The sequence below is a fragment of the Betta splendens genome, chromosome 11 (assembly GCF_900634795.4).
Source record: "Betta splendens chromosome 11, fBetSpl5.4, whole genome shotgun sequence".
In the NCBI taxonomy this organism is placed as follows: domain Eukaryota; kingdom Metazoa; phylum Chordata; class Actinopteri; order Anabantiformes; family Osphronemidae; genus Betta; species Betta splendens.
Window position 1 is genome coordinate 8823171 of NC_040891.2, and position 26341 is coordinate 8849511.

Genomic DNA, 26341 nt, shown 5'->3' on the forward strand with positions numbered 1-26341 from the left:
GAGAGAGAGAGAGCGCGAGTCTGGGGGAGCGCTGGCGGCCGGAGCTGCCTCGGACTCGACGCGGGCTGTGGCGGCTGCGGGTGACGGTGCTTCGCTGCTCCGCTCGCCCGGGTCACGGAGCCGTCGCCGCGGCGGCCGTGGCCGTCGGCACGCAGCGTTTCCCCGTCATCTGGACTCCCAGCGTCGGAGGGAGCGAGTCCTCCCACATCAATGCAAGCGCCGTCCCCTCCTGTCGTCGCGCGCCACCGTCTCGTGCGGCTCAACGGAAAAACCGTTCCTCTGGCTCGAACCAATATCTGCACCCACAAAGATAAGAAAGAGCAAAAAAAAAAACAAAAGGTGGAGAATTTTTTGAAAAAACGGGGAGCAGGGACGTCGGGTCACTGTCTTCTGCCCGGTTACGGTGCTGACATATCCGCGCTCGAACCCCGGGGTCCGGTTCTGGTGACAGGCACAGGGCTGCCCAGTATGCGGGAGGCGAAAATCGACCGTGCGCCCGTGCGTCTCTGCCTCTGCAATTCCAGCTCTCTGTCTCTCGTGCGCCTCAGTCTCCGCTGTGCCTCTCCAACGTGCCTGTCTGTGAAAGCCATCCGGGCACCCGTAGCTGGCCTCGCTTCACACCTCTGGAACTATGGGAACAGTAGTTCACTAAGGACAAGAAACGAGAACGCGTAAAGGGAAAATAGTTGTTTATGACACTACTGACATAGGTGATGATGTTACACCTATGGCTACACATAAAGCAAAGCATTAGCAATAAGCATTTAAGTAAATGTTTAGATCAAAGTGTGTGTGTGTGTGTGTGTGTGTGTGTGTGTGTGTGTGTGTGTGTGTGTGTGTGTGTGTGTGTGTGTGTGTGTGTGTGTGTGTGTGTGTGTGTGTGTGTGTGTGTGTGTGTGTGTGTGTGTGAGAGAGAGAGAGAGAGAGAGAGAGAGAGAGAGAGAGAGAAAGAGAAAATCGCCTTAACATTGATTAAAGGAATTCAGGCTGAAAATAAAGATTCATACTTCAACAATGGGTCATATGAGGCAACACCAAACAAAACAATGTCCACATGCATAGAATAACTTGGAAAAGATATCAGATCTTTATTAAAATAACATGACAGGAGAATCGCAACATAAAGGCTACATATTTGTCCTTTATGTGTGACATTTCAACCTGCCCTCCCACTGAATGAAACCTGTATACATTTTTACTAGTTATAGACGTCTTTGTTATGAACAAATATATCTGAGTTAAATTAAAACAATAAAGGAGACAGTTCATACTAAATTGACATACAATTCCTTCAACAAACAGCATTCCTCACCATCTCTCACACTGAAATCTAAGGCTTTAAGGCACATATTGGTGGCAAGAACCAGTTTTCCTGTCAGCATGTATGTATGTGGGATCAGTAAAAGAGCCATGACAAAGCAGGAAACAGACGTGCCACTGTGGGAGCGTCGCTGCTCCTAAAGCTTACGTCTGTCATTGTCACATGTCCATAGTCTGTAGATTTCAGTAAAGACGGGATCCATTGGTGTGACAACCTGTTGAACTCACTGTTAGTCCTGTATTCGCACAATAATCTCAGGTAAACAGCAAATCCGGTGAAATATCTTCTCAGACAGAGAAATATAAAGACATGAACATATATGGTAGCTGAACAGATCATGTACCAGCTCGACTCCCCACCACCACCTCAATATAACATCATTTTCAGTTCCTTGTTGTCATGGTTACAAAGTAAAGCAATATTACTGCAAGGCCTGATCAGCAGAGCTCAGACTCCATTCTTCAACATGGTTTACCGCTCTGTCCTGAATGGGCTGCAGGGATGAATGAACGAAGGGAAGAAAACTCTTTAAACAATTAAACAAGGCAATGATATGTATCTTTAAATGTGTGTGTGTGTGTGTGTGTGCGTGTGTATCCATTTATCATAAATGAGCAACAAATACAGAGACAGCATGTGCATGTACAACCACATGCATGTCGGTGTATGTGTGTCTTTGTCTGTCTCTCTGTTTGCATGTTTATCGCTCCACAGCTGTCCAGGTTGCATATCACAGGTTGTCTCCGGGCTGATACTGCGGCTCTGTGGACGTGAAGTAATCCTCCAGGAAGGACTGCAGGTACTCAAAAGTGTGCCTCTCATCGGGCTCCCGCCTCCAGCATTGCAACATGAGTTCATGGAGCGAGGCAGGGCAGCCCGGGGCACAGGGCATTCGATAACCCCTCTCCACCTGCTCCAGCACCTCACGGTTGTTCATACCTAGAGTGGTTAATGAGAAAATGGGAAAGGGATTCAAAAAAAAAGTCTGACAAGAACACATGGTAGATATGGAGAAATGTGAGAAACTAAAATGAAACATGCCAAGAAATCATAAGTCATTATTGTCCATAAATATTTACAATATCCTTTTTGAAGTATTCATGTTCTTAAAAGATCATGAATGAACAATATATTTATTATTTTGCATAAAGATCATGGAGATTCAAAAGTAATTCATTAGGTATTTGTATTCTCAATTAGAATATTTAAAGCGCAGAATACATGTTTGTATTTTGAACTAGATTACTTTTGTTGCAGCTATTTGCTCAAGCTTACAGTACATTTGGTGGTATGATTTTGGTGACATCTAGTGACATCTAGTGGTGATATTGCAGACTACAATCAAGCCAAGTAATTTCCACATTAATGCTGTAATTTATTATAACAATTCCCATTTCGGACACACGTTAAGACTGTATGTGTTCACACTAAATAGACAGAGGTCATGCAGTACCTGGGTAAGGCACTCGTCCTTTAGTGATGAGCTCAGTTAGCATGATGCCAAAACTCCAGACATCTGACTTGATGGTAAAGCGTCCATAGAGTGCAGCTTCAGGAGCCGTCCACTTGATGGGGAACTTTGCCCCTGAAACCATGGCAACACAGTAAAGATGCTTAATTATATAATTAGGACAGGTATGTGTATGAAATAATAGGCTTGGAGGCAGCAACCCTTAATTCGGGCATTGTGGTTCACGTAGATGAACAAATATATGTGAACAGTATGTGAACATTAATGTGGCTCATGAAAACACATCGGAGGAAAAATTAACTGCTTTACGTTTTTCCCTAAAAGCAAGGAATGATTCCGAAGTTATTTTATGACAAATAGTAACAAAATCTATAAGACATATAATACATATAATAAAACGTATAATTAAAAGCCTAGTATTCTGCAGAGGGAACAGGTGACTCAGCCTCACGCTGTTACCTTGTCTAGCTGTGTATTCGTTGTCCTCGATGAGCCTGGCTAAGCCAAAGTCAGCAATCTTGCACACCAGATTGTCTCCAACAAGGATGTTGGCTGCTCGCAGGTCACGATGGATGTAGTTCATCCTCTCAATGTATGCCATCCCAGCTGAAATCTGCAAAACACAAAGACGCACGACAGATCAGACACCACTACCACTTTCTTTGAGTCTAGCCTGTTCTGGACTCACCTGTGCAGCCATGTCCACCAGCTGAGGCAGCTTAAGGTTCTGTCCCTCTCCATCTTTTAAGAAGTCCAGCAAACTTCCTGAAGAGTGAGAGTGTGGCATTATGATCTGTGGCCAACACTACGTTACATAGCTTGTCTTTATACATCTGTAATCGCATTTTAGTTCTAAATTCTGCCCCCAGGCCACCTTCACAGGAAGGTCAAAGGTCATGTGTTGCTGAAAAAAGCAAATTCCCTGGCATTGGCAGGAATTCTGCGTTTTGGAGGTAAGAGAGCTAAAGGATCAAACTTTCAGTCTAGTACTTCCAGTCCCACAGAGAGCTTTGTTTATGACTTTGCTAAGGTAAAACAACAACCAAGAAAGAAATGAATCATTTTCTATGCAGATCATTTATAAGTTAATATTTAATTAGAAAATATGAAGGGTTTCTAAAAAGTTTTATTTTACTTTAATTAAGGAAACTATATTGTGCCCCATATTGATCCTAATTATTGTTTTAAAGCAATTAATATGCAAATGCAAAAGTCAAAAACATTTCCTATTGTTATGCACTGATTCAATCATATTAATCATTTGTATTCCTTTTCTGCAAATGTATTATTATAAGTAAATAAGAAATTGTGCACTCTTGGTGGTAAGAAAAACTTTGAATACTGATTTTTTATCATCCATCAACTCTATGAATCTAGCCTGGCCATTTACTCTCCCGATACCTTGGCTCATGAACTCAGTGATAATGTAGATGGGCTCCTCAGACACGACAGCGTAGAGCTGCACCAGCTTGTCGTGGCGAAGCCTCTTCATGATCTGAGCCTCCTCCAGGAAGGCCTCAGGGGACATGGTTCCTGGCTTCAGAGTCTTCACCGCTACCTTGGTGGTGCCATTCCACATGCCTGGCATACAGAGAAGGGGATGTTAATGCAAATACAGACACAGACACAAAGAGACGTCCTGGACCAGATAAAACACTAATGTTTTAACACAGTGACACGTGGATGGCTGTGTATGACTAAGGGCATATGCAGGACATGAACACCCACACATGCAAATATAAATATATAAAAGAAAAAGCACACAGCATGCAGGCTGTAACAAACCAAGTGGTCAAAGTCCTGATGCATGCAAATGGGTGTTATTTTGGAGAACATGCATAAGTGTAATAATGGGAAGGACAAAAGGAAGTTCACCGGTCTTACATTAACACCAGCAGCACCTGAGTTACATGGACAGGCACAGAGCTCAGCTGGCTTCAGGAGGAAACTGCACAGCTCAGAAACCCAGCACACTGGGATAGAGTTGGGGAAACTGAACGACAACTTTGACAAGAAATTGTCGTAGATGTAATTGCAAATATATTATAATTTAAAACCATCTGAAATGTTTATATTGGGAAAAAACACACAAAGTTCAACCAGAGGCTACAGCCACACATTTAGCATTACCGACTACATACTCCAGGTGAGTAGGAGATGCTGTAGCGTACGATGCTGAACACACATTTTAAGTCTAAGCCTGTGGAAGACAGGAGAGGTTTGCAGGGTCTCACCCATCCACACGTCCCCGAAGCAGCCCTGTCCAAGCTTTCTTTGCAGGGACAGCGCTTCCCTGGCAACCTCCCAGGCGTCCCGCCCAAGGCCCATGGTGAGTGGGGTGGAGTTGACACAGGGCGTGGTTAGGTAATAACACAGCCCGTCATTAGTGCCTAATGGTGAGGAAGTGGGATGAAGAATCCAAGAAGGGTGGAGATGTAGGAAAGGAATTAAAGAGTCGTGGGAGTGAGGGAGGAGTGGGTCAAAGAGAAGAGGAGAAAAGGGTGTAGTATGTGTTTGGAAGATAGAAGAAAAATGGGTGGGGGGGTGACAAAGAAGTGAGGTGAGATGATGAAACATGCACATGCACAAGCAGGGGTGGAGAGGAACAACTGTGCACATCTGGCTTTAAGCACATCCTTTTTATTAAGCTGCTGCTTGCTGCCAATTGGGTTTGCTTCAAGTTCTGAAAGACGTTGCAGCTCCTTCCACTTAGCTGCCCTGGGACAGACATGACCTGCGTGACTGAGAATCTCCACAGGCAAATATATATATGTATTTAGTAAAAAATGCCTACACACATCTGTAGGTTTAGATTAGATTCAGGTCCGATGCACAGCTATACTGTGCCAGGTATAAGCGGACGGTGAACAACACAGACAGACAGATAAACAGGGCTTTGCACTGTGATTTCAATGGAAATGTTTACTGCTGCTTGTGTCAACTGAACGTAACCAAGGACTAAATGAATAGTATGCGTTTGCTCCTCTTTGAGCAAATTCTTTTATCCAGATGTGCGCCATTTGTCCGCCCTCCATCCCTGGCACCACAGTTCCACCAGTCCTACCCATCCAGACTTCTCCAAACTGGCCGTTGCCCAGTTTCTTAATCAGCTGTAGGGATTCACGGGGAATCTCCCACATATCCTTGGTCTTCACTGATAAGTCTGCCAGCTTAGGCATGCCCCGCTTACAGCTGTCAATCAAACGACAGCATAGTCCAGCTGCTCTCTCTGAGAGAGCGAAGGGAGAGAAGAAGAAGGCGGGTGAAGAGGAAGGCAAAAACAGTGCAAAAGAAAATGGAGCAAATACCACAAAAATAAGCAAAGAACACAGCAGACTGACATAAACAGACTTAAAGACGTATTCTGAGAAGAAGTAGCACATATACAAAACAGAAACCATAGAGGGATAAAACAGCTAGAAGGCAAAACATTGGTTAAATGTTTTAATTGCTCTTGATGACTGATCACAGGCCGTGCACACGCTGCAGAGAATTTTCTCTGTCAACACAAGCCACCAGAGGGCAGATGAAAACTGACAGAAACCAGAGGAAACCCACTAGTGAACACTGCTTCTCACACAAACCCAGAATTAACCATATGTCAGTGGTGGATAAGCACTAATGCATTAACATGTTGGCAGCTTTAATGTGTGTGGCTGCTGGTTCAGGTGCAGGTGTTTGACTCACTTCACTGCATATATGCTTCGTGGCGTAATCTGTAAGCGTAACTGAAGTACAATTTCACATCTTCGTAAATGGAAACACTTTTAAATGTTATTTCTTTTAGCGAATGATCCTAAAAAGCTAAAGAGAGTAGAAACCTTTGCACTTAATAAAAAAACAAAAATCACTTAAAACGCCTTCTAACTATGGAGACAAGGCTGAAAAAGAGGATGAGTCAGTGTCCTTCTGCTTTTGTTTACCTGTGTAGTGCTCTACCAACTGCGGCACAGTGTCGAACTGTGATCTTGTGGTGATGTAGTAGCCACCGTTGTCCAGTTTGCGGATCTTATAGTGCTTTACATGATCTCCTTTATTGTCATCCCAGTCACGGATAGACAGAGAGTAAGCGCCTGTATACGATGGAGAAAGAATTAGAAAAAGGCAGAGATGTGGCATTAGCAGGTGTGTGTTTGTGTGGTCTTCTCACCTTTAGTGGTCTCGCTCTCTCGTATGAGGAAAGTCCCCCTCTGGTTGCCATGACCTAGAAGCTGTCTCTCTGCATCCTTCCTCCCCATCTTCCCAAAATACCACCTGTCACCATAACAACAACCAGCAATAGGTCATCACAGTGTCAGCTCATATCACGCAACCTATGTCGTCACACCACATGTTACTGGATGACAACATACTGCATGTGCTGGTGTTCATTTTAGTGTGTACTCACTCCTCAGCCTGTATGGAGTCGACAGGAGCCACGTAGTTGGAGGGAATGTAGCCTGAGTTGCCGGTGTCCAAAGACCTCGCCTCCCACCAGTCGCCCTCTCTGCCAAATCACATTCAAATCAGCAGTTTGTTTGTAGAAACACAGCAGCCATATTTAACCTTTGATACAGGCTCATTATAACAGTAAGACTATAACAATACGACAGTGTATGGAGTATGGCACTGAAACAAACTAAAGAGGTCAGCGGAGATTATGTGCCTTTGTACTCACGTGTTGTTAATAATTTGGAATTTCTCTCCTTTTTGGAAAGTGAGGTCGTCTTCTGTGCGAGCGTCATAGTCATAAAGCGCTATGAAGAGAGTGACTCCACTGCCTGCACACATGTAACACACACACAGGTTCCAGTTATGCACTCTACGTCATCTAGTTTTATTAATGGCTGGAAGTAAAGCTAACCCAAAATGTATAGTTTTAATAATAATAATAAAAATTAGGTGATTTCAATTACACAAACATACTTGTAATGCCTCCAGAGTGTTGCTGTGAGTTGCTGTTAGGGAAGCTAGGACTGCACATGAAGCCCTTGTTGAAGTCTGGGATGCTCTGAGTGGGGTCGGGGCAGTAGCGGCCCGAAGCCAAGGCCACGGACAACCCTCCATCTGGGTTGCCATGAGACAGATCTGCAATGTCTACCGCTGCTGATGATGCTGCTGCTTTGTCGGACTTCTTCTGCTTGCAACAGGAACACCCCATAATAACCAGCACAGAGACAGCGTCTGTGAAAGGAGAAGTATAATTTTCATCTCATTATTTTTTTAATTTAAGCTGATTGCAGTTCATAAAGCATAAATGTATATCGCCACGCTGTATGGATAATTTAGCATTGCTTTGTTGGATATTTACTTAAAATAAAAATAAAAAGGAAAATACAAACCTAAGATTAAATATTTGAAAGAATGACATATAGAATAAATTCAATAAGAGTTTTACTTCCTACAATATCAGCCCAAAGAACAGGCATTACACTTGTGTTTGTGTAATGTTGCATTAACCTTCCTATTTTTATGAACACACATATTTTCAAACTTCACACCTCTATGTAAGAGTGTAATTCTTTAATTTATAGACCATTGATTTTCTTTATTAATTCCTCTTGTGAGTGAAACTAGAATCTTCAAAGTGAAGCTGTTGGAAAGTGAAAGCAACACACATTAACATACAGAAGTCGTCCTAGTATAAAAAGACACAAAAGAGAACTAAAGAAAAGAGAAGTAGCGAAAATAAAAATTTACTTCCTTCAAGTGCTGTAAGAGGGAGACGGGGCAAAGGGTTGGAAGTAAGGCGGTTTAGGAGAAGTTAACTTTTCTCACCTGACGTCTTCCTCTGTCAGATCAGCCGTCAATCTGCATCGCCACTGGAGGAATGAAGAGAAAACGGGGGGAAAGGTGAGTGACAGGGCACGGAGCGAGGCAAAGACAGCGAGAGGGAATGTGCGAAAAAAGGCTCAAAGGGCAGCAAAGCATGAATAAAGTGATGCGAGCAATAAGACACGAGGCGACAGAGAAGTTACTGTAGTGAGAGAAAAAAACGAGACCCGGATCAAGATAAGCAGAGACAGGAGAGATGTGAGGTTAGCCACTTCCCCTTTTCTATGCAGTTTCATGAGGGGATGGATGATCAACCACTGTCTTTGGTCAATAGCTGTGTGTGAGTCAAGAGGCCTGCGTGTCTGCGTTTAGGTCAGTGGTGGAACAAAACCATAGTCATCAGAGTGGGGCAACAGACACTGACAACGTGAAACGTGTTATTGTCATTGTGCACGCGTTCGCAAACGCCGACTTCCAGTTCTGAGTGGGCCGCATTGTTTCAGTGGGACGCGTGTTGACAAAGTAAAAGCCGGTGCCAACATCAAGAGGAAATAACACAGAGAGGAGACTGTAAAACATTCTCATTGTGTACAGAGCTGGCTGCATGCAGTCGTCAACATGAGCCGCTGCGTTCGTTCTTTCTTTTACGGAAACGTTCTCGATGGCGGCTACGTGCCTCGGTCCAGCCACCGGCGGACGCCCTGAGAACCTGGCTATAAATAACAGCATGTCATCAGGCAGGCCGGCAATGAACCCCACATCCACGGAGGCCGAACGGGTACATTTGGTAAAGGTTTCAGCAAATAATCTGTGTTGCCGTTGAAATGAGGGGTGTTTCTAAGAATGACAGCGGGATTCAAACTGGCAACCTTACAAGAAGACTAAACCCCAGGTTGCAGCCTCCCCACCAGCTGAGGAATGTGAGACACGTCACACACACGCAGGAAGCGAAAACTTAGTTACTTTTTTTAAATTTGAAAACCAAAAAAAAAAAACTAAAAAAAAACCGAACCGCTATGGCTTCCAGTGAACGGTGGCAGGTTAGACGCATCCGAAATGCCCATTAAAGCAACAGACGCCATCGCAGCCCGCGTCTGCGGCGCTCTCAAAGAAAGTATGCAGAAATTCAGTGTGTACAGAAGATTGCACGCACGCACACACTCACACACACACTATCAGGTCAGCCATCAGGAGCGGCAAAGGAAGTTAGCCCTGTTAGAGCTTCCTGTCCACTCCTCTGACCCCCCCCCCTTCCTGGAACACACACACACACACACACACACTCTCTCTCTCTTGACCTGCACCTATCCGACCTACTCATGCTTCTGCAGAAAGGAGAAGTGACAGAAGCAGAAAGAGGCCTCCTCTTCTGCCTCTTCTAACTTCTTTCTCAGCCTCAGCTCAGCGCTTGTCAGACGCCCCAGACAGTAAACGTGATACGTTTTCACTCGCTGACCGTGGGGCTGTTTATGCGACGGCCATGCAGTCATTGTTCTTGCTTGGGTTCCTGTTGACCAAATGTACTTGCTCTCATTTGTCTTCCTCTCTCCAAACAGAAGCTATGACAATTCAACTGCAGACAAACACCGAGTTGACCCAAGGTGTTAATACAAACAAAACCTCCATCATAAACAAAACTTACTGTGGAACAAAAAATAAAACTATAAAAGGTTTTATCCAGTCAAGTGTGCACGTACGCTGATCTGCATTGGTGCAAACGCATACTGGTGCAGCATCTAACACAAAGGTTAACCAGAATGAGGGTAGTCAGCGTTAAGGTGACGCGGCACACACTCAGGTGGTATCATAATCTAAGTTTAAAATCAATATTCATAAGACGCAGCCGCCGGTGTTGCATTAAGAAGGCCGCATGCTGACTGACTGCTGAGGCCGCTCTTTTATAGCCGTTGACCAGTACTTATAAATATAAATCATAGCACTGTGTGAAAGACGAGCTGCTTCCTCTGGTAGAGAGGGTCGTGGGCTTGTGCTTTAATTTACAATATGTCTGCATCTACCAGCACTTCTGTATCATAAACAACACAGTAGTTGCGTTTATACTGCTGATATTTTAAGGCGTTATTTCACTCCACGTTGAATAAAGTAATATTTTCTTGCCTTCAAGTTTTGTACGCGCCTACAGCACAGTTCAATGAATAGAGAAAACTCATAAACTTCACTGTAAACTCCCCCTCATTCACTTATCAACCAAACCCGAGGTGCTAGAGAGAATCCCAGGAATGGAGATATGCTGAATACAGAGACTATATCTAAAACCCCGGTATGTTCAGTAGATGTCTGTAAACTGACCCCGTGAAGCAGAACAGAGGTGAAAGGAAAAGTATCCTCAAAATGGACGCTCATAGCAGCTGGCAAAACTCGTGATAATTTTACCTACTTTCAGTTCTTCTGTGGTTTAATCCATTACAAAATATCAAAGTGATTTCTCAGTGGCGTTCTGCATGCAAATCTGAAAAGCAACTCCTATGATCACCAGAGCGCATCACACAGCCGAAACTAAGAGAACTAGCTCTAGTTATGAGCATAGATTTAGTCAACACACCTCTATCACTCATTCATAAGTCAACTGAATGCATTCTGCACTGTGCGCTCATAAAAGTCCCAATAACATCAGCCTCCATCCTCACACTCACAGTCCAGAGGACACACCCTTTCCTGCACAGTGGACTGCAGATAAGCCGGTCCCAGCGGAGAGTCGCCATGGGAACACAGGTCAAACCACGTGACTGTTCAGACCGTCGCGCTTTAATGGTTTCTGAACTACTTTCGTGCTCGGACCAGACTTTCCCTGAAACGCCTCGCGCCATTTTTCCAGCGGTGCCCTTGCCTCCGTTTCTCTCTGCTGCGTTCCTCTTTGCAGCAGGAAGCGCCACAGGATGCGGGGCGTGAGTGGGGCCGGAGCGATAGGACAATGGGAAGCGGGCTGTCACGAACCTCCACATGGATAACACATGCTCATGGGGGGGGGGGGGGGGGGGGGGGGGGGGCAAGGTGCTTTAGTCATTGGGATGTCCTGTTTCCACATGAAGTCATCGTATCCTTCAGAAAGAAACGGGGGGTTGTTGGAATGTCTACACAAGCGTTTATGTGAAATCATCCACTTAGTCCCGTTTCGCGTGAATCATGCGCTCGAAGCCGATAACGTCGTCATCGGCTCAGGGTGTTCGGAAGCCGCGCAAGAGCGTGGAGGGGTCAAAGGTCAGGGCTAACGCTGCGTGGTGGAAATTAAATGAGTTGACGGCAGTGTCCACCTCTGACCCCCCCCCTTCCCCCCCACCACCCAAAAACACGTCCACGCCCCTTTCCTTCCTGCCTAACCCCGCAGCCAAAGACGGGAAATGACCTCGTACGAAACAGGACGTGATGAGGTCCGGCCTCGAGCGGCCCCGAACGCGCTCGCCTCCAACCGAGCCGCGGGGATCCACGTTCACGCTGCCAACGATGGGTGGAGACGCGCTTGCAGAAGGTGGAGGTGTGGATAATATCACCTGTCATTGTGAAGGAAGGGACAAACGGTCCAGACGGACGGACGCGTTAAGGACACACCCGCCCTGTGTTTTCCTGCTGGCGGAGCCAAATAAATCACTTTTGGTGCAACAAAACCCGAGGCACCTTCCGGTTCCACGCATCCTTCGACCCTGTGGATGAATCAGCTACAGTTACACTGTTAGAACATTACAACAGCGGCAAAAGTCCGCACTTCCAATACTGCAACTTTGGCAGTTTGATTTCTAAACATGAGCGCTTGCGGCGGCCGCTCACCAGAAGGGTGGAAGTACCGGGAGCCGCATTTGATGAACTTCTCACAGGAGACGAGAGCTAAACTTCCCGTTCTCATAAACAGAGCTCTCCAAAGTTGCCCAGATGACGGAGCGGCGTTCTAACGGTTCCGTGGCGTGACGCTCAGGCGGGGTTCGCGGTCCGTTGTGGGCTGCGATACACTTCAGTGTTCTCTCACCCACTTTATCTGTTGTCTGGGTTTCTCCTCGGAGGTGAGAGCTACTTCCTCGCTTCACGCAGAGCAAAGTTAGCGAAGGGATCCAGTTAACGAGCTACGCCCGTTTCACGCAACGCGCTTCGGAGCCGCGTCCTTTAACGGCAGCCCACCCGCGGTTCGATGATGTCATTATTCGGCTTTAACGAGTTCTTTGTGAGCAGAAAAAAAAGAGGGAAGCGGAGCGGACTTACCGGACGCGGGCGTCGTCGTTACCCCGGGAAACGGAGCGAGGCACCGAGGCGGGAGTCCAGCGGCTCGCGCGAGGCACGGAGAAAGGTCGCGAGCGCTGGCGCTTCGCTGCGCAAACAGGGGGTGAGCGCGCGCCTTGCCCGGAAGGCTTGAGTAATGTACTTCACGTGCACAAAGGTCCACCCCGGAGGCACGCCCACCATCAGCGGACTGAGGAATTATGATTGATACGGAAACATTACAGAAGTTGTGTTCCAATAAACTTAAATATTACTTTAAAACACATACAACAGTATTACAATTAACAAAGACACGCCCCACCGTAAAATAGTTCAAATATATATTTTTTTAAACTAAACACGGATATAGAGTCTCTGGGTGCGACACGCTGCGCGGATGAGGCAAATTAGACTAGTATCGTAAAAGTTGAGGTTATTTCTCTAAAGCCACAGAAAGCCAGAGATTAGTTGATGCGCAGCGTTTGAAGCCGCGTCAGCCCTGAAACCCTGCGCTGCGGTGGCTGATGCAGACGGCGGAGTCTCCGAACCCCGCTGAAGTGCAGCTGCATGGTGACATGGTGTGAGCTACAGGAAGACCGGTGGAGACGTGTGATATCCGCAAACGCACTGTTGTCCTCGCAGTCAAGCTGGAGGGCGACCGATTACTGGCACGTCACTGCTTCTACCAACGCACCATCACCACACGGTGAGCTTCCGGCTGCAAGAAAGATGCAGCGGTACTGGGTGTTCAACTCACTTATTAACCGGTTCCAGCGGAGTTGTTGAAAGTCTCTGTCTCCATCTTGTGGTGCTTCTATGTAACCTCAGGAACACGTTGATTAATGCATTCATTCTTAGGTATAAATATAGAATGAAAGAATAGCCATTTACAGTCAATGCACACTGTGGAAAACCGAATTATCTCAAGAACAAATCAACAATCTTTAAGTGTAGAAATAAGTTTGATTCCCAACTTAATTTTCATAACAAAGCAACTATTTATTTGTTTTTTTTTATAAAAAATACAAGTAATTTAGTCTGGGTTTGTCTGGTCTGTACTTCACAAACAGAGAGGACTGAGGCAGGAGTAGTGCTGAACTGTGATTAATGCATATCGGACAAATGGAACAAACTTTAGGATGTGAAAAAGAAAACACTTGAATCACGATGATGGTTGTTTGGTTATTCCACCTGGCATGTAGCATGTTGATATGACTGTGTGACACCGAAAGATGTGCAAGACATTCAGAGAGACACTGGACTTGACTGTCAAGTGTTGTTCTGGGAAAACAAACCTTGATGCATTTCAGTGCAAATTAAATAAGACAACACCAGATATCCCAGTCGCGAAGCAGCATCGAAACATTAACACTGAAATACAGGAAATTCAAATACAGACATTTACTGTAGTGATTGTGTGTCTGTGTGCGCGAGTGTAGATGTGTTATGCAACGGGCTGTAGTGTAGTCACAGCTGGCTCAGCATCGGCAAAAGCAGGCGGTGAGTGCGTCATCTCATGTAGTGCGTGATGGCTCGCAAGGTGTAAAGGAGCGCTGCCTGTAGCCGGGCTTCCATCACTATCAGGTTTGCATGGACCTGCAAGAAAAAAAGAGAAATAGAAAAGGTTACCAGGAGAGTCTGTGAACGCTTCCTTGTCATTTAAATGGGAGGTGAAAAGTGGACACACTTAAATGTCAAATGATTAATTCCCTGCGGAGAAGGCACCAAAGGAAGACATGATGTTAAAATGTCAAATTATTAATTTACTCTGAAGATTGTGGGTCGGGCACGTTTTTGAACTCCCACTTACCTTTTCAGAGTGTCTGAAGTGCCTCCAGAAGGCGTTGTAAACACGCACCACGGTCTGCTCCGGGTGACAGGCCATGGTCTTAACGAACACCTTCAGAGAGCGCTCCAGCAGCACGTTGACGCTGCCGTAGTCGTAATCATCATATCTGTGTGTGCAAAGTGACACAAGTGACACAGCGGAAACAGAACCCCCCCCCAAATGCCCCCTGATTCATCTGGAAGCAGCACTGACCGTATCCCGTACAGGCAGTGGATGTAGTTCCACAGAGCTTTCCTCAGAGTGTGGGTATCCACACCTTCATGCATGGCGATCCTGTGATAGGTCAAGTCACTCACAACCTGTAGTATGACAATTACATCCCATTAACAACATATAAGATACTTTATGAGTGAGACTTTACACAGTAAAGTAGCACAAGACAATGAGTAAGCAGTCTCTGTTGTTCAGTATACCGATGCCTCTAAGATACTCTCAGACACATGCTGCATCAGGAGCTTTACTGTAGTTCTGTTGTGTTACAGATGATACCTGGAACTTTTCATCCAGCAGCTGGCCCATGTCTGGCAGCAGTCTGTTGACCAGTGAGAAGCCATGATCTTCCCATGAATAGTCCTGCATCCATCAGACACCGCGATCACCATCAACGAGCAGATTACTTTTATTCGTGCTGGTGTTTTACAATATAATTGGTCGTGCATTCGGTGGCCCAATTACCTGTGCCCTCATGGTGGGAGGCGCCTGCTCCCCTCTTGGTGCAAAGTCTTCGTATCTGAACTCTGGATCCTCCACCAGGCACAGCACCAGGTCGGGTGGAGCTCCTCGCACGACCGCTTAACAGACATAACAAGCAGGGAGGAGTGAGTAAGTAAACATCAACTACAGGTGAGAGAAACATGACGAACAACCATGGGCATGGTTCCACCTGTTGGTATGCTCTCGCTCCTCTCCCTCTCAAAACGAGTAACCATCTCCTCCTGTGTGCACTCTTCGTCCTCCTGCTGCTGCTGCAGCTCCACCATCCTCTTCATTAACGCTTCCACCTCCATGGCCCCATCAGAAAACTGAAGAGCATCAGGAACCAGGTTTTTATAATAGCAATAAATAAGTAATGTTACGTAAGATATTAATGTTACCAGCCTGACTGACCTCGGATCTGCCCTCCTCGTGTGCAGGGCTATGGGGGCTATGAGTCACATCAGCGGGCGAAGACGGCCGGAAGGTGTAGCCCCCAATGTGGTCGGGTTCAGGGTTTATGCCACAGCCCCACACAAAGGAGCACAGTGAATGTGCATGAGCCATGATGATCACAGCATGAATGAGTTCAGCCAATGACCAGCGGGGCTCTGCACCAGGACACACCAGCTCCTGGAGAACAGGGGGAAGAACCAGTTAGAACAGCTCAACAGGTATGAGTGCTGCAGTTTTATTTACGTGTCTACTACAACAAAAAAAATGTTTATTTTAATTGGAGCAATGGGTGAGTCAAGGCAGGAATAGCTTTAAAATTAGATTAACTGTAATGTTTTAATATTATATAAGAGTGAAAGCTTAAGATGGGCCATGGGATGAAGTGGGTGTTTAGTCTGACCTGGATGTGCTGCTGCGCGATGAGCCACGGCCTGTGTGCCAGCAGTTTGTTTAGTGTTTGCAGGCTGCGGAGTTTAGTGGGAGCACGCTCCAAGCTGCTCAGCCAGCTCTCCTCGCCTCCAGCCTCCAAGAATCCAACACTGTGCTGCTGCACCAGATACGAGCAGTGGTGTCGAGCTGCAGCCTGCAAACAAAACGACTTTTTGGATCCTTTGACATACAGTGATTTGTCTCTTTATAAAGAATCATGACCTGGATTAATGGTATTGGTTTAATGTACACTGAAGCTTTAAAAGCTCCATTCATTTTAGTGGCTGTAGGGTGAACATTTCCACAAAGCCATAACTTTTCTGATGGTGTAGTTACCATGATGGCAATGTAGTGTCTCCAGTGACGAGGCAAGGGGCCATCCAGTTCAAAAAGAGCATGCTGGGTCTTTAGGAAGCAGCTGAGGTAGTCATGGTGCAGTGCCATCACCATGGTGATGTGATCCACACGGCCCAGTGAAAGAAAAGACTCAAGCAGGATGTCCTGGTGTGACACTTCTTTCAAAATCTAAAAGAAAAAAAAATATATATATAGACTTAGTTTTCAAAAACTGTCCACTGATTCCATCCTCAAACTGACTTACATCACTATTTCTGAGAAATATCTACTTCAGACTTTCCTGTAATAGCATGACACTTATTGTCTTAGCGGATAAATCACTCATACTTTCTCCTGTGGACAATATAAGAGTGAGTGACACATGAAATCAGCATTTTCAGCAATCAGCTTTAGCAACACATTTGTAATGTTGCCTCCTCTGAAATGAAGCAACAGGCCCTGCAATATTGCAGCAGCATAGTCAGCTCCAGGGCTGACACAACATTTCAGTATCATCAATGTGTAGCACACTAAAGTGGAGTTAATAACTGTCAAGACTCTGAAACACAGAAGTAAATAAGACAAAAAAGCTGCTGCTGATCAATAAGCAAGTTTCCATAATTTACTAATCGAACATTTTATTTTCTAAGACACCTTTTGCATGCTTCCATTGACAACAAAACAGACTCCACACATACACTGCAGCCACATATGCTTCATTACATATCAAAATCGCATACACACCAAGACGACATTTTATAAATGATATTGCAACACTTCACAATTTATTTTTTAACAAAGACTGTGCCTCTCAGACTTAGAGCAAATCAATCGAGCTGTGCAAAAGTCTCAGTAAAACTCAGTTGATTTAATCAACCTATCAGTCCTTGATGTCAATATGACAACAAAAACATGTTGACTTTGCTGATTGAAAGTCAATTCTTTGGAATAATTATTAACATAACAAGTATGCACAGCATAATTAAATTTAATACACACCTGTTTTGCTGGAATAAAGGCACTTGGACCCAAGGCCAGGGCACGAGGTACTTCAACTCCTTGTTCCTAATGATGGGGGACAGAGTTCAATATAAAGTAAATTAAAGTTATTATGTTCATTCCACTAAATATTGTTATCACACACACAGAAAACCAGCAAATTCTCCCAAAGACAGAACAGTAGATTTAAATACTGTATGTAAACTCATTAAGATTTAAATGTCTACAGCCTTTTGAAGCAATGCAGAAAATGTCTTTACACTTGAGTCCATATGAAAATAGTTTCAGTACAGTCGAAACTAAAAGGTTAGACTGAGTAAATCGCCGGTCCTAGTTCGCCTGCAGCAGCTGCTGTAACGGGAGAGCGCCCTTACATAAGCCGCGTCCCAGAAAACTGCACACAACCTTCGCAAAGCTCGGCATTAAACTCACCGCCATCATCGAGAAACGAGCATGTTACCACTAATTACGTGCAGCAGAACAACTGAAACCCAGTGTAGTGCTCGCAGCGTGTTGCGGGGCTGGCGGTGCGCCCGGTGTTTTCCAGCGCACCGGCGGTGGGCGTGGCCTGCTTGTTGTGCTCACGGAGGCGCACTCTTGCATCACCTCCCGCAGTTAAACGTCTGATGAAATAACCAGCAATCTGACCAAAAAACGCTTATTCTAAGACAATCGTTGCCATTAGACGGCCTCTTTGATCGATTGTTGACATCTCTGTTGTTGCATGTGTGATTGCACCTCCCTGCTCTGTAAACACGAAGCAGCTCAGAGGACCGTGTCCCCGCGTTACCCACCTCCGCGCTCCGCAGCAGCTCGGCGGCTCTCCCCCGGACCTCCTGCAGCGGACACGACCGGGACAGCCGCAGCAGCTGGAGCAGGGTTTGCTTGCTCAGCCGAGCCGAGCCGGGTCGCTTCGGTCCCAAACACGCCAGAACCTCCTGGCTCAGCTCCTCGAGAGCGGCCGCCCGCTCCTCCGCGTCCCTGCTGCACAGCCGCGCTAAGCTTTTCACGTTCGGGCCGGCGTCGCTCTCCGACTCGGATCGATGGCGACGCGAGGGTCCCGAGCTACCCACCGCCGGCGTGGGTCCCCCGTTAGCCTGGCAACCCGATCCAGCCACGGGGTTGGTGGCCATCCCTCGTGTCGGTCCCAAACCACCTTGGACTGTTTGCTGAGGCACCCGAGCGGAGTTGCTGCTAACTGCTGGCAGCTATTAAACGCTTCGCGTGATGCTAACGTTTGTTGGCGTTCTTCACCGTGGGGCTTCAAGGCGTCTGCTGCCCGTCTTATTTTGCTGCGCAATCATCTGTTCCGCAGATCGTTCGCGGCGACGCACCTTATCTCCGGCGGCCAGGTAGCCCCTCTCGCCCACACACACCTACCTCTGACAGCCGGTTAGCTCGCTAAGCTAGCATAGCATCATGTAGCCGCGGCTGCGAACTGCGTCCGTTTACAGAACATTGAAAACCAGCAGCGCGTCAGAGAATTGTATTTGTGCTGAGCAGCTTGGACGTGACACAGTCTATTTATAAAAAGGCACACAAGCGGCGTGAGCGCCAATAATAATCTACAGATTTCACTGTGCTTCGGTTCAGCTGTTCACTTTTTCCTATTACGTAACGTCGTCGTGACGTTTCAGAAACTTTCCACTAATGAGCTGCAGCGGCGCGTGCCCGACTGCGTCAGACCCCGGTTTGTGTTTGGCCACAGTTTAACTTTTAAAGTATTTATTATATGCGTGCAGGGTTTTGTTTGTGTGTGTGTGTGTGTGTGTGTGTGTGTGTGTTTCAGATCTGGTGCAATAGCTTCACCAGTTATAATAATCACATCCTAAATCATCTTTATAAGAAATGTAAAAAGGAAAATAAACATCAGAGATTAACCCTTATCATGATACATATATCTTATATTAATATACTGGTATACATATATATTTAATAATAGATATTTGTATGTAAGGGGTTAAGAGAAGAAAGTTGAAACTTAAAGATATAATCAGAGAAACAGTAAAAGATAACTGTGTTTTGTGCAGATTCATCACTGTGGCATCAACAAATGAAAAGAACTTAGTTTATTGTCACTGTTTCCCTATGAGGGAAGACTTTTATTAACAAACACACAGGCTGGCTTTGGAAAAGGATCTGGTTGTTCCCATGGCAACCAGTGCTTCGTGGCCCAGGATACCCAAAGGTGGGAGAGGTAAGACTGAAGAAGGATGAGACAGAGGTGGTTTGGGAGAACTCAGGATACACGAGGAGGTAAAGGCTCACACACAGCGGCCGCTGCTTGACATAGAACACAAAGTTAGCTCTCTGCGTTCAAGCATGGGTTCGATGTGCGTGTCGATGAAGGACCGGTGTTTAGGTAGTCAGACGATTTTGTTCTCCAGCAAAGCGATCCTTTTCGACATACTCTCTAGTAAGATTTTGTCAAGGATAGTAACAGAAAAGAAACTCAATAAGAACAATTAAATAACGATATGGAACTGCTCAGTGCACCCTCATAGTCTCAGACCATTCCACATAGTAAAGGATATATTTTTTTGTTAGTGCCTGTAGCGCCTCTTCTACTTTCTTTTGGAACTTTTTCAGGGAGTCACATTCACAAGGGTCTTCTTCTGTGGGATCAGAAAGCACAAGCTCAGGTTACATTAATATGGTCAATGCAGACAGAATGCAAACAGTAAGAAAAACACTGTCTCGTGACGTCTTCTGACCGGGACAGGTGGGGATATGCAGCTTCTTAGCGATCTGGCCGATAGCCTTGAAGTCTGCCGTGTAGAAGTAGTGATCCGCAGTCGGCTCAGAGGCGATCTGTTTCAGCTCATCCTCCACCGCACTTCCCACTCCAACAGCAAACATCTTGAATCCTGCAACACAGACACACGACCTCCTTAGCTCAATCCCATGCATGGGTGTTTTATCAGGTGGTTCTAGCAAATCCAGTATGCAAAAATCCCCAATTTATAATTACAATATATAGACCCTTGTGCATTAGCTCAGGAGCTTTCCTCCCCCTCTTACCACTCTCCTTGGCTTTCTTGGCGGCTTCTCCAATGTAGTCCTGGCTGCGCCCATCGGTGAAGACAATGCACACCTTGGGGACTCCAGGCCGGGCACCATTCGCAGGGGTGAAGCTGGATTCTCTAATATGGTTGAGGCCCTGACCTGTCATGGTTCCCTTCCCCATGAACTCCATCCTTTTCACAGCCTCCTTCAAATCTTTCTTGTTGTTGTAGCGACCCAGGGGAAACTCCTAATTGATTGTAGAAGAAGAATGTTAAGGAGGGGGCTTGTTCTTATGTTATTCTCTGTGGGTGAAAAGCGGCCTCATACCTGTTTGACTGTGCTGGAGTACTGCACCAGTCCCACATGAACATTCCTTTCAGAAACATCCAGTTTTTCAATGATCTGGAAGATCCACTTCTTGATCAGCTCAAAGTTCTCAGGACGCACACTCTTGGAGCCATCGATCAGGAACACCACATCGGTGGCTGCGTTGCTGCAACCTGGCGGCATCACGCGCATACAACAGAGCAGAGAGTGGGATGTTACAGAGGCCTCGCCACAAATCCTCCAACGCCTTCCAAACCAACGCCTTCGTGCACGCAGACTCACCGCTGCAGCTGCGGCCATTTTCCATGAGGGTAAAGCCATCTTTGCAGGCACACTTGTATGATCCAGGGGTGCTGATGCACACCTGTTCACAGTCATGATCCCCGCTGGCACACAGATCCGTCACTGTGCGTGTATGCGTGTACACATACAAGCAGAGTGTGTGTGGAGGCACAGACACACACACACGCACACACAGAGGGGCGGGGGGTTAGGGTTAGGAGGATAAAATCAATCTATATCAGTCAGAAAATCTTAGCATTGACTTTTAATGATCCACTGTGACCTGCAGGCGACCCCCGAAGCGTTTGATGAGTGGGGGGTGTTGCATGAATCCAGCGGATCCTTAAAACAAACAGGTGAGAGAGATCGGAGGAGCCTTACCTAAACAAAGCCTTGAGTTCTAGCCGCTACAGGGGGATCTCAGACACATCCAATAATAATCCAGCACCGCAATCACGCAGTTCTGACGAACGAGTGACTGCAGACCGGTGGCGCTGAAGGGCATCGCTAATTAAAGGTTTAACGATCGAGACTAATAGATCAGTGATCGCAGACGGATCAGACCCGCCTCTCAAATGTGCGAGAGTTGCCTGAAGATCCGGAGTGGATTTGGTTCCAAAGGGTTTGTGCCTGCCCCGATGCCCCCCAAATGAATGGAATGAAGAGATGACGGTCCTGACACCTTACCCTCGGTGTAGGGAGCTCATCTCGTCATGGTTGCTACGGTGGTTCAGCCCTCCCTGACTAACGCCCTCTTTTCTGTCTCCGCCTCTACCTTCCACATCGTACACACAAGCATCCTACCACAGAACGCCTCCTGGAACTTCTTGGTGAGCTTCTCGATGACGCTGTAGCTCTCCACGTAGTCCACGTGGTCGTCCAAGGGGTCGCTGGCTATCTGCCTGAGGGTGTTCATCTCCACGCGGCCCACGCCGATGGCGAAGATCTCGATGCCGGCGTCTCGCGCGCGCTGAGCCACGTCCTTCACGTTGTCCTGAGGGCGTCCGTCGGTCACAATGATGGCGACCTACGGAGAAGGCGTCGCAAGTCAGATCAGCAGGGTCAAAGCAACAGCGGCGACGTCTGGTCCGAGCGCGGGTCCGACCTTGCTGATGTCAGGAGACTTGCGGGCGCCCTCGGCCTCGCTGAAGGCCACGTTCTGGGCAAACTGAATGGCCAGACCCGTCATTGTTCCAGTGGACAGGGGTTCGATCTTGGTCACGGCCTTCACCAGTCCGGTTTTGGTGCGGTGAGTCTTCAGGGACACCTACGATCATGTCCTTCACAGGTCAGCACCATCACGACCCTCACAAAAACATCACAAACCGCCCTCAGAACGTGTCAAATGGTAATAAACCATAACCATACCTCGTTCTTGACGCGGCTCGCGTAGTTGACCACTCCCACGCGGGTTGCGTTGGGTCCAACATCCAGCCCTTCGATGACCTTGGTCAGAAACACCTTGACCTGTTCAAACTCGGAAGGACGAACGCTCCGACTGCTGTCAATGATGAAAACCAGGTCTGTGGGACGAGTCTTGCACAATCCGGCTGCTACACATGGGAATAAGGAAAAGTGATTGGTGTTAATAGCTACAGGTTCATTCCTTCTTTAATGTTATCTGCACATGTCTGTTGTATGGGAGAGATGAAGGAAGGCATGGGGAATAGGAAGGAAAACAACAAATAAAAACCCACCAACTACTAAATATCTTTGTCATCAGTGACTTTCAGTAACTTTCAGCATCTGCTGCTGCCCTCCCTCCCTCACACACAAGCCACTACTATCAATCACTACTAGCATAACTAATCCATAGAAACTGCTTCTGATCAATTCATCTCTAAAGACATTAAACTGCCATCAATGAAAAAGATGAACCACAGATCAGAAGGACTTTAACCATTACATATTTAAATATCAGATCGGATTTCCTGAAACCAGTTCAGCATCATGAATCTGTGAGATTCCCTTTTCACAGTTTAAAGACGCAGAGGATTAAAGGACCCGCGCTGAGGTCGCAGCTCTTACCCATGGCGGCGGCCATGCGGAGGTCGGTGGTGGCCTGCGCTCCCGTGAGGCCAAGCAGCAGCAGCAGGAAGAGCGGCGGGCTCATGGCGACGGCGTCGGGGGTCCGAGGTGGGCTGCAGATGCTCCGGGAGTGAGACGAAGCCAGAAGCGAGACGGAGCAGGGCGAGGGGAGCTCTAGCCGAGGGGGACGGCGCGAAAGTGAGACGGAGCCACTCCGGGCTGCAGGTTATCAATGCAAGTGCTTCACACACTCAGCCCACGAACAGCCCACCTCTGTAGTTCATGTGTGTGTGTCTGTGGGTACGGAAGGGAAATACCTGCCCTGGGAGGACCTGAAGCCGTGGGCAGGGAAAGACAAACACACCTTGATATGGCCGGGACAGACAGGTATGCGAGTGTGTGCAGTACATGTGTGACTGGCGGGAGGTGCGGGAGCGGCTGGGGTTTGGGTGCAGGGTTCCCGCCAACGCGGCCGTCCCAGCTTGGATTTGGCTAAAGCTCAAATAAACACCAACATGAATCCCTCTTTTCTCTGTGTTTTCCCTCATATAGCAAACACACATTTATGGTGCGGAAGTGCAGGAGAACCGTACACTGGCCGCAGTGTTCCTGTTGCTGTGCGCTAGTGTGTGATGAATTTTTGTATAATTAAAGGTGAACGAATTAAATCCTGGTTTAGCTTCGTTCAGTGGATTTAATGAATGGAACCGTTCTCTGTGTTTACTTTCTGCATATATTTTCTCATCTTGTCCTTGTTTTACATTTTTATCATTTTAAAAACTTTCAGCTTAACTTTGTCATATTTTAGTATAAATTCTGCAACAAGTTTAAGTTGACTGGAGTCAGAGAATCCCTGAAGCAGATAAACAGTCATCCCGTCTCTTTATTTCTCGGTTACTTGTGTCTTTACCATCACCCCCAGTGAAGTCAACACAGGAGGAATACACGCTCTCTTCAGACCCCTCACGTACACATCTTTAATCACGCTACAGGGTCCGGCTACACGCTGAACAGAGACCCCTCTCTTCCCTCCAACATCCCGCTCCACCCGACCCAACCCTGCATTCCTCTGGATCCCCCTTGCTCCTCCTCCTCCTCCTCCACACACACAACCTGAACAAGCCGCAATTGAGGGGGGATTCTAAGAGCCGGGGTTCGGGGTGTACAGCATTGGTCCAGACAGGTTCTCTACTGAACCGGGCGAGCTGCAGAATCAACAGGGTGCCGTGTTATTCCTGGACAGCGGGGCCGTATCTGCCAGTGCAGCTTTTGGCTCACGAGAGAAGACACAACACTCACATATATTTGCCCAAATATATGTGAGTGTTGGCAGAACGGACATAAACGCACACACGGGTTATGCAAGTCGGTCTGCCGGCAGGCGGGTCGAACACAAACAGGAGCAGGTCGCTGGACGGGTCCGAAGGCCCGAGATCAGACACAATCAGAGGAACAGAGGCGGATCGCTGAGGAAGAGGCCGAAAAACCCTCAGCTGATGTAAATAACAGCAGCATCTGTTTTATTTACAGACTGGATCGCTTACTATTACATAAATCAGGACTGGAGTTAATGTTTATTTCCAGGAACAGGTTGAACCTGAGCTGATGTTTACTGTACTTCACGAAATACTGCAACTTTTTCTGCTCAGCAAACATACCGTTACACCAAAGCCTTGATTCTGCTGTTAGTTTTGGTCTCCCCCCTTTTCTCCTTGTCAATTTACATTGTGGGAGCGAAATAGAAATATTAAACATGCCACATTTGCTTTTTTTAACTAAGAAAGGAAATGTTCCTGTCACGTCCTCTGCTGCTGCCAACAGCCCGACCACTTTGGTGAGCTCACTGTATTCATCACACTGATGCCGGAGTCAGGGAGCAAATAAAAACAGGTCAATATGAAACTACCTCCTCCATCACCCAGCCACACTGCATATTATTAGGTATTTTAATCAAAACCACCTTCAAATATGAATAATGTCACTTTTAGAAATTGTATTTACAATCAACAAGGTATTTTATCGGTTTGTCTATTTATTCAGCGTCGTAAGAAGCAGTTTTCACTGCTGCTTCCAGTCCCAACAAAACTCTGTTTGTTGTATCTTCTCACAACAAGCTGAGAATCAACACCCTAATGCTGTTTGAACTACGCGACTAGATGGAGGATGTTCAAACCTTGTTTCAGTTTTGTTCCACAACCAACATTATTCCTTTCAATCAGCTACATCAATAAACCTTTGTCCACGAACATCAACAGCGTCGACTCCTCGTCTGGATCCAGCGGTGCCAGGTTTCCTCTGTGTGCGTGCTCACGCGGGGTTTGGAAGCACTGAGGATTTCGTGTTTCACCACATCCATAAATGCTGAAACAAGTTCCCTTTCTTCACATCTCAGAATACTAAGTCAATGTTGACGCAGTGGGACCGGCGTGGACGGCAGCATCCCGTGCCTGTACGTACAGTCTCACATGTGGACATGCATGTACACACTCCACCTTCCAGCTGCTCTGAGCGCCCTCTGTTCACGCAGGGGGAGTGCTGAACATACATGACACCTCCGTGGTCACACACGGGGCACGGGAACATGAAATATGGAATATGAAAGCGCACACGCTTCACCTACAGAAGCAAAAGCACCATCCACGGGTTTTAATCCTGGACCTAATGTGCTGCATTGCTTTAGAAACGCCTGCCCTGCAGATGAAGTGGATCTGAGTGTGTATCTGTGTGTGCGAGTGTGTTTGTGCTGCAGACGCCCTGCCAACAGCAACAGCGCCGTAGCCAGTGAGCAGGAAGAGAGAGGTTCATTAAAGACCCAAATATGGCCGTTACATAACCAGCAGCTCTGTTCATCCCAGAACTCCCCGTGCTGCAGACACACTCCTCCTTCATCCCCATCCTCTCCCTCCCACGCCTGCTGGCAGAGCCCACCCATCATCCTCACCCCCTCCCATAGCAACGGCTCATCGCAGCTCTTCTCTCTTGTTCCCAGACTAACGCAGCCCCTCGCTCCTCCACCCCCCACTCCTTTATCTGCTCCCCTGGTCCCTGCCACCTCCTCCTCGTTCTCATCAAATAGTTCCTTCTCTTACTCCCAGATCCAAGCTTCACTTCAAACTTTACTTTACATACTGCAGGACTACTAACCAAGAATTTTAACTAGACTTTAAACAAGAAACTTTTTTTT

The 26341-nt window shown here is 46.8% G+C and overlaps 4 protein-coding genes across 17 annotated transcripts in view; all 4 read right to left on the minus strand.

Moving 5' to 3' along the window:
• The window catches only part of ahdc1 (AT hook, DNA binding motif, containing 1), a 17628-nt gene extending 16881 nt beyond the window's left edge, over positions 1-747 (minus strand). For all 5 annotated transcript variants that reach the window (XR_005898349.2, XM_055513037.1, XM_029167079.3 and 2 more), the window contains exon 1: positions 1-747. This exon is cut by the window's left edge and continues 5 nt beyond it. The gene's annotated coding sequence lies outside the window, so the exon portion shown is untranslated.
• A 317-nt stretch (positions 748-1064) lies between these two features.
• On the minus strand, positions 1065-12938 carry yrk (Yes-related kinase). Of its 8 annotated transcripts, none has more exons than XM_055513066.1 (14): positions 12756-12897; positions 8550-8593; positions 7698-7955; positions 7450-7552; positions 7180-7278; positions 6943-7046; positions 6716-6865; positions 5857-6021; positions 5027-5182; positions 4194-4373; positions 3481-3557; positions 3252-3405; positions 2775-2906; positions 1065-2260 (listed from the first exon to the last, which is right to left on the minus strand). In XM_055513066.1, exons 3-14 carry the CDS (start codon positions 7930-7932, stop codon positions 2052-2054), a joined length of 1764 nt encoding a protein of 587 aa, XP_055369041.1. In that variant the 5' UTR covers positions 7933-7955; positions 8550-8593; positions 12756-12897; the 3' UTR covers positions 1065-2051. The 8 variants fall into 8 exon arrangements, with proteins under 8 accessions (XP_055369041.1, XP_055369043.1, XP_055369044.1 ...); XM_055513068.1 differs by lacking the exon at positions 12756-12897 and adding an exon at positions 12330-12705; XM_055513069.1 differs by lacking the exon at positions 12756-12897 and adding an exon at positions 12056-12242.
• A 788-nt stretch (positions 12939-13726) lies between these two features.
• Positions 13727-19149, minus strand: sesn2 (sestrin 2). 2 transcript variants are annotated; one of them, XM_029167207.3, is made up of 11 exons: positions 18309-19149; positions 17515-17580; positions 16516-16704; positions 16151-16333; positions 15709-15927; positions 15485-15623; positions 15277-15392; positions 15091-15174; positions 14794-14900; positions 14563-14707; positions 13727-14348 (listed from the first exon to the last, which is right to left on the minus strand). In XM_029167207.3, the coding sequence occupies exons 1-11, from the start codon at positions 18645-18647 to the stop codon at positions 14262-14264; spliced, it is 1674 nt and encodes a 557-aa protein (XP_029023040.1). In that variant the 5' UTR covers positions 18648-19149; the 3' UTR covers positions 13727-14261. The 2 variants fall into 2 exon arrangements, with proteins under 2 accessions (XP_029023040.1, XP_029023041.1); XM_029167208.3 differs by lacking the exon at positions 18309-19149 and adding an exon at positions 17947-18264.
• A 558-nt stretch (positions 19150-19707) lies between these two features.
• matn1 (matrilin 1) lies at positions 19708-23734 on the minus strand. 2 transcript variants are annotated; one of them, XM_029167233.3, is made up of 10 exons: positions 23158-23734; positions 22498-22682; positions 22235-22396; positions 21934-22156; positions 21130-21252; positions 20848-21020; positions 20536-20767; positions 20229-20381; positions 20049-20129; positions 19708-19930 (listed from the first exon to the last, which is right to left on the minus strand). In XM_029167233.3, exons 1-10 carry the CDS (start codon positions 23240-23242, stop codon positions 19881-19883), a joined length of 1467 nt encoding a protein of 488 aa, XP_029023066.1. In that variant the 5' UTR covers positions 23243-23734; the 3' UTR covers positions 19708-19880. The 2 variants fall into 2 exon arrangements, with proteins under 2 accessions (XP_029023066.1, XP_040928875.1); XM_041072941.2 differs by lacking the exon at positions 21130-21252.
• Between the last annotated feature and the right edge of the window lie 2607 nt (positions 23735-26341).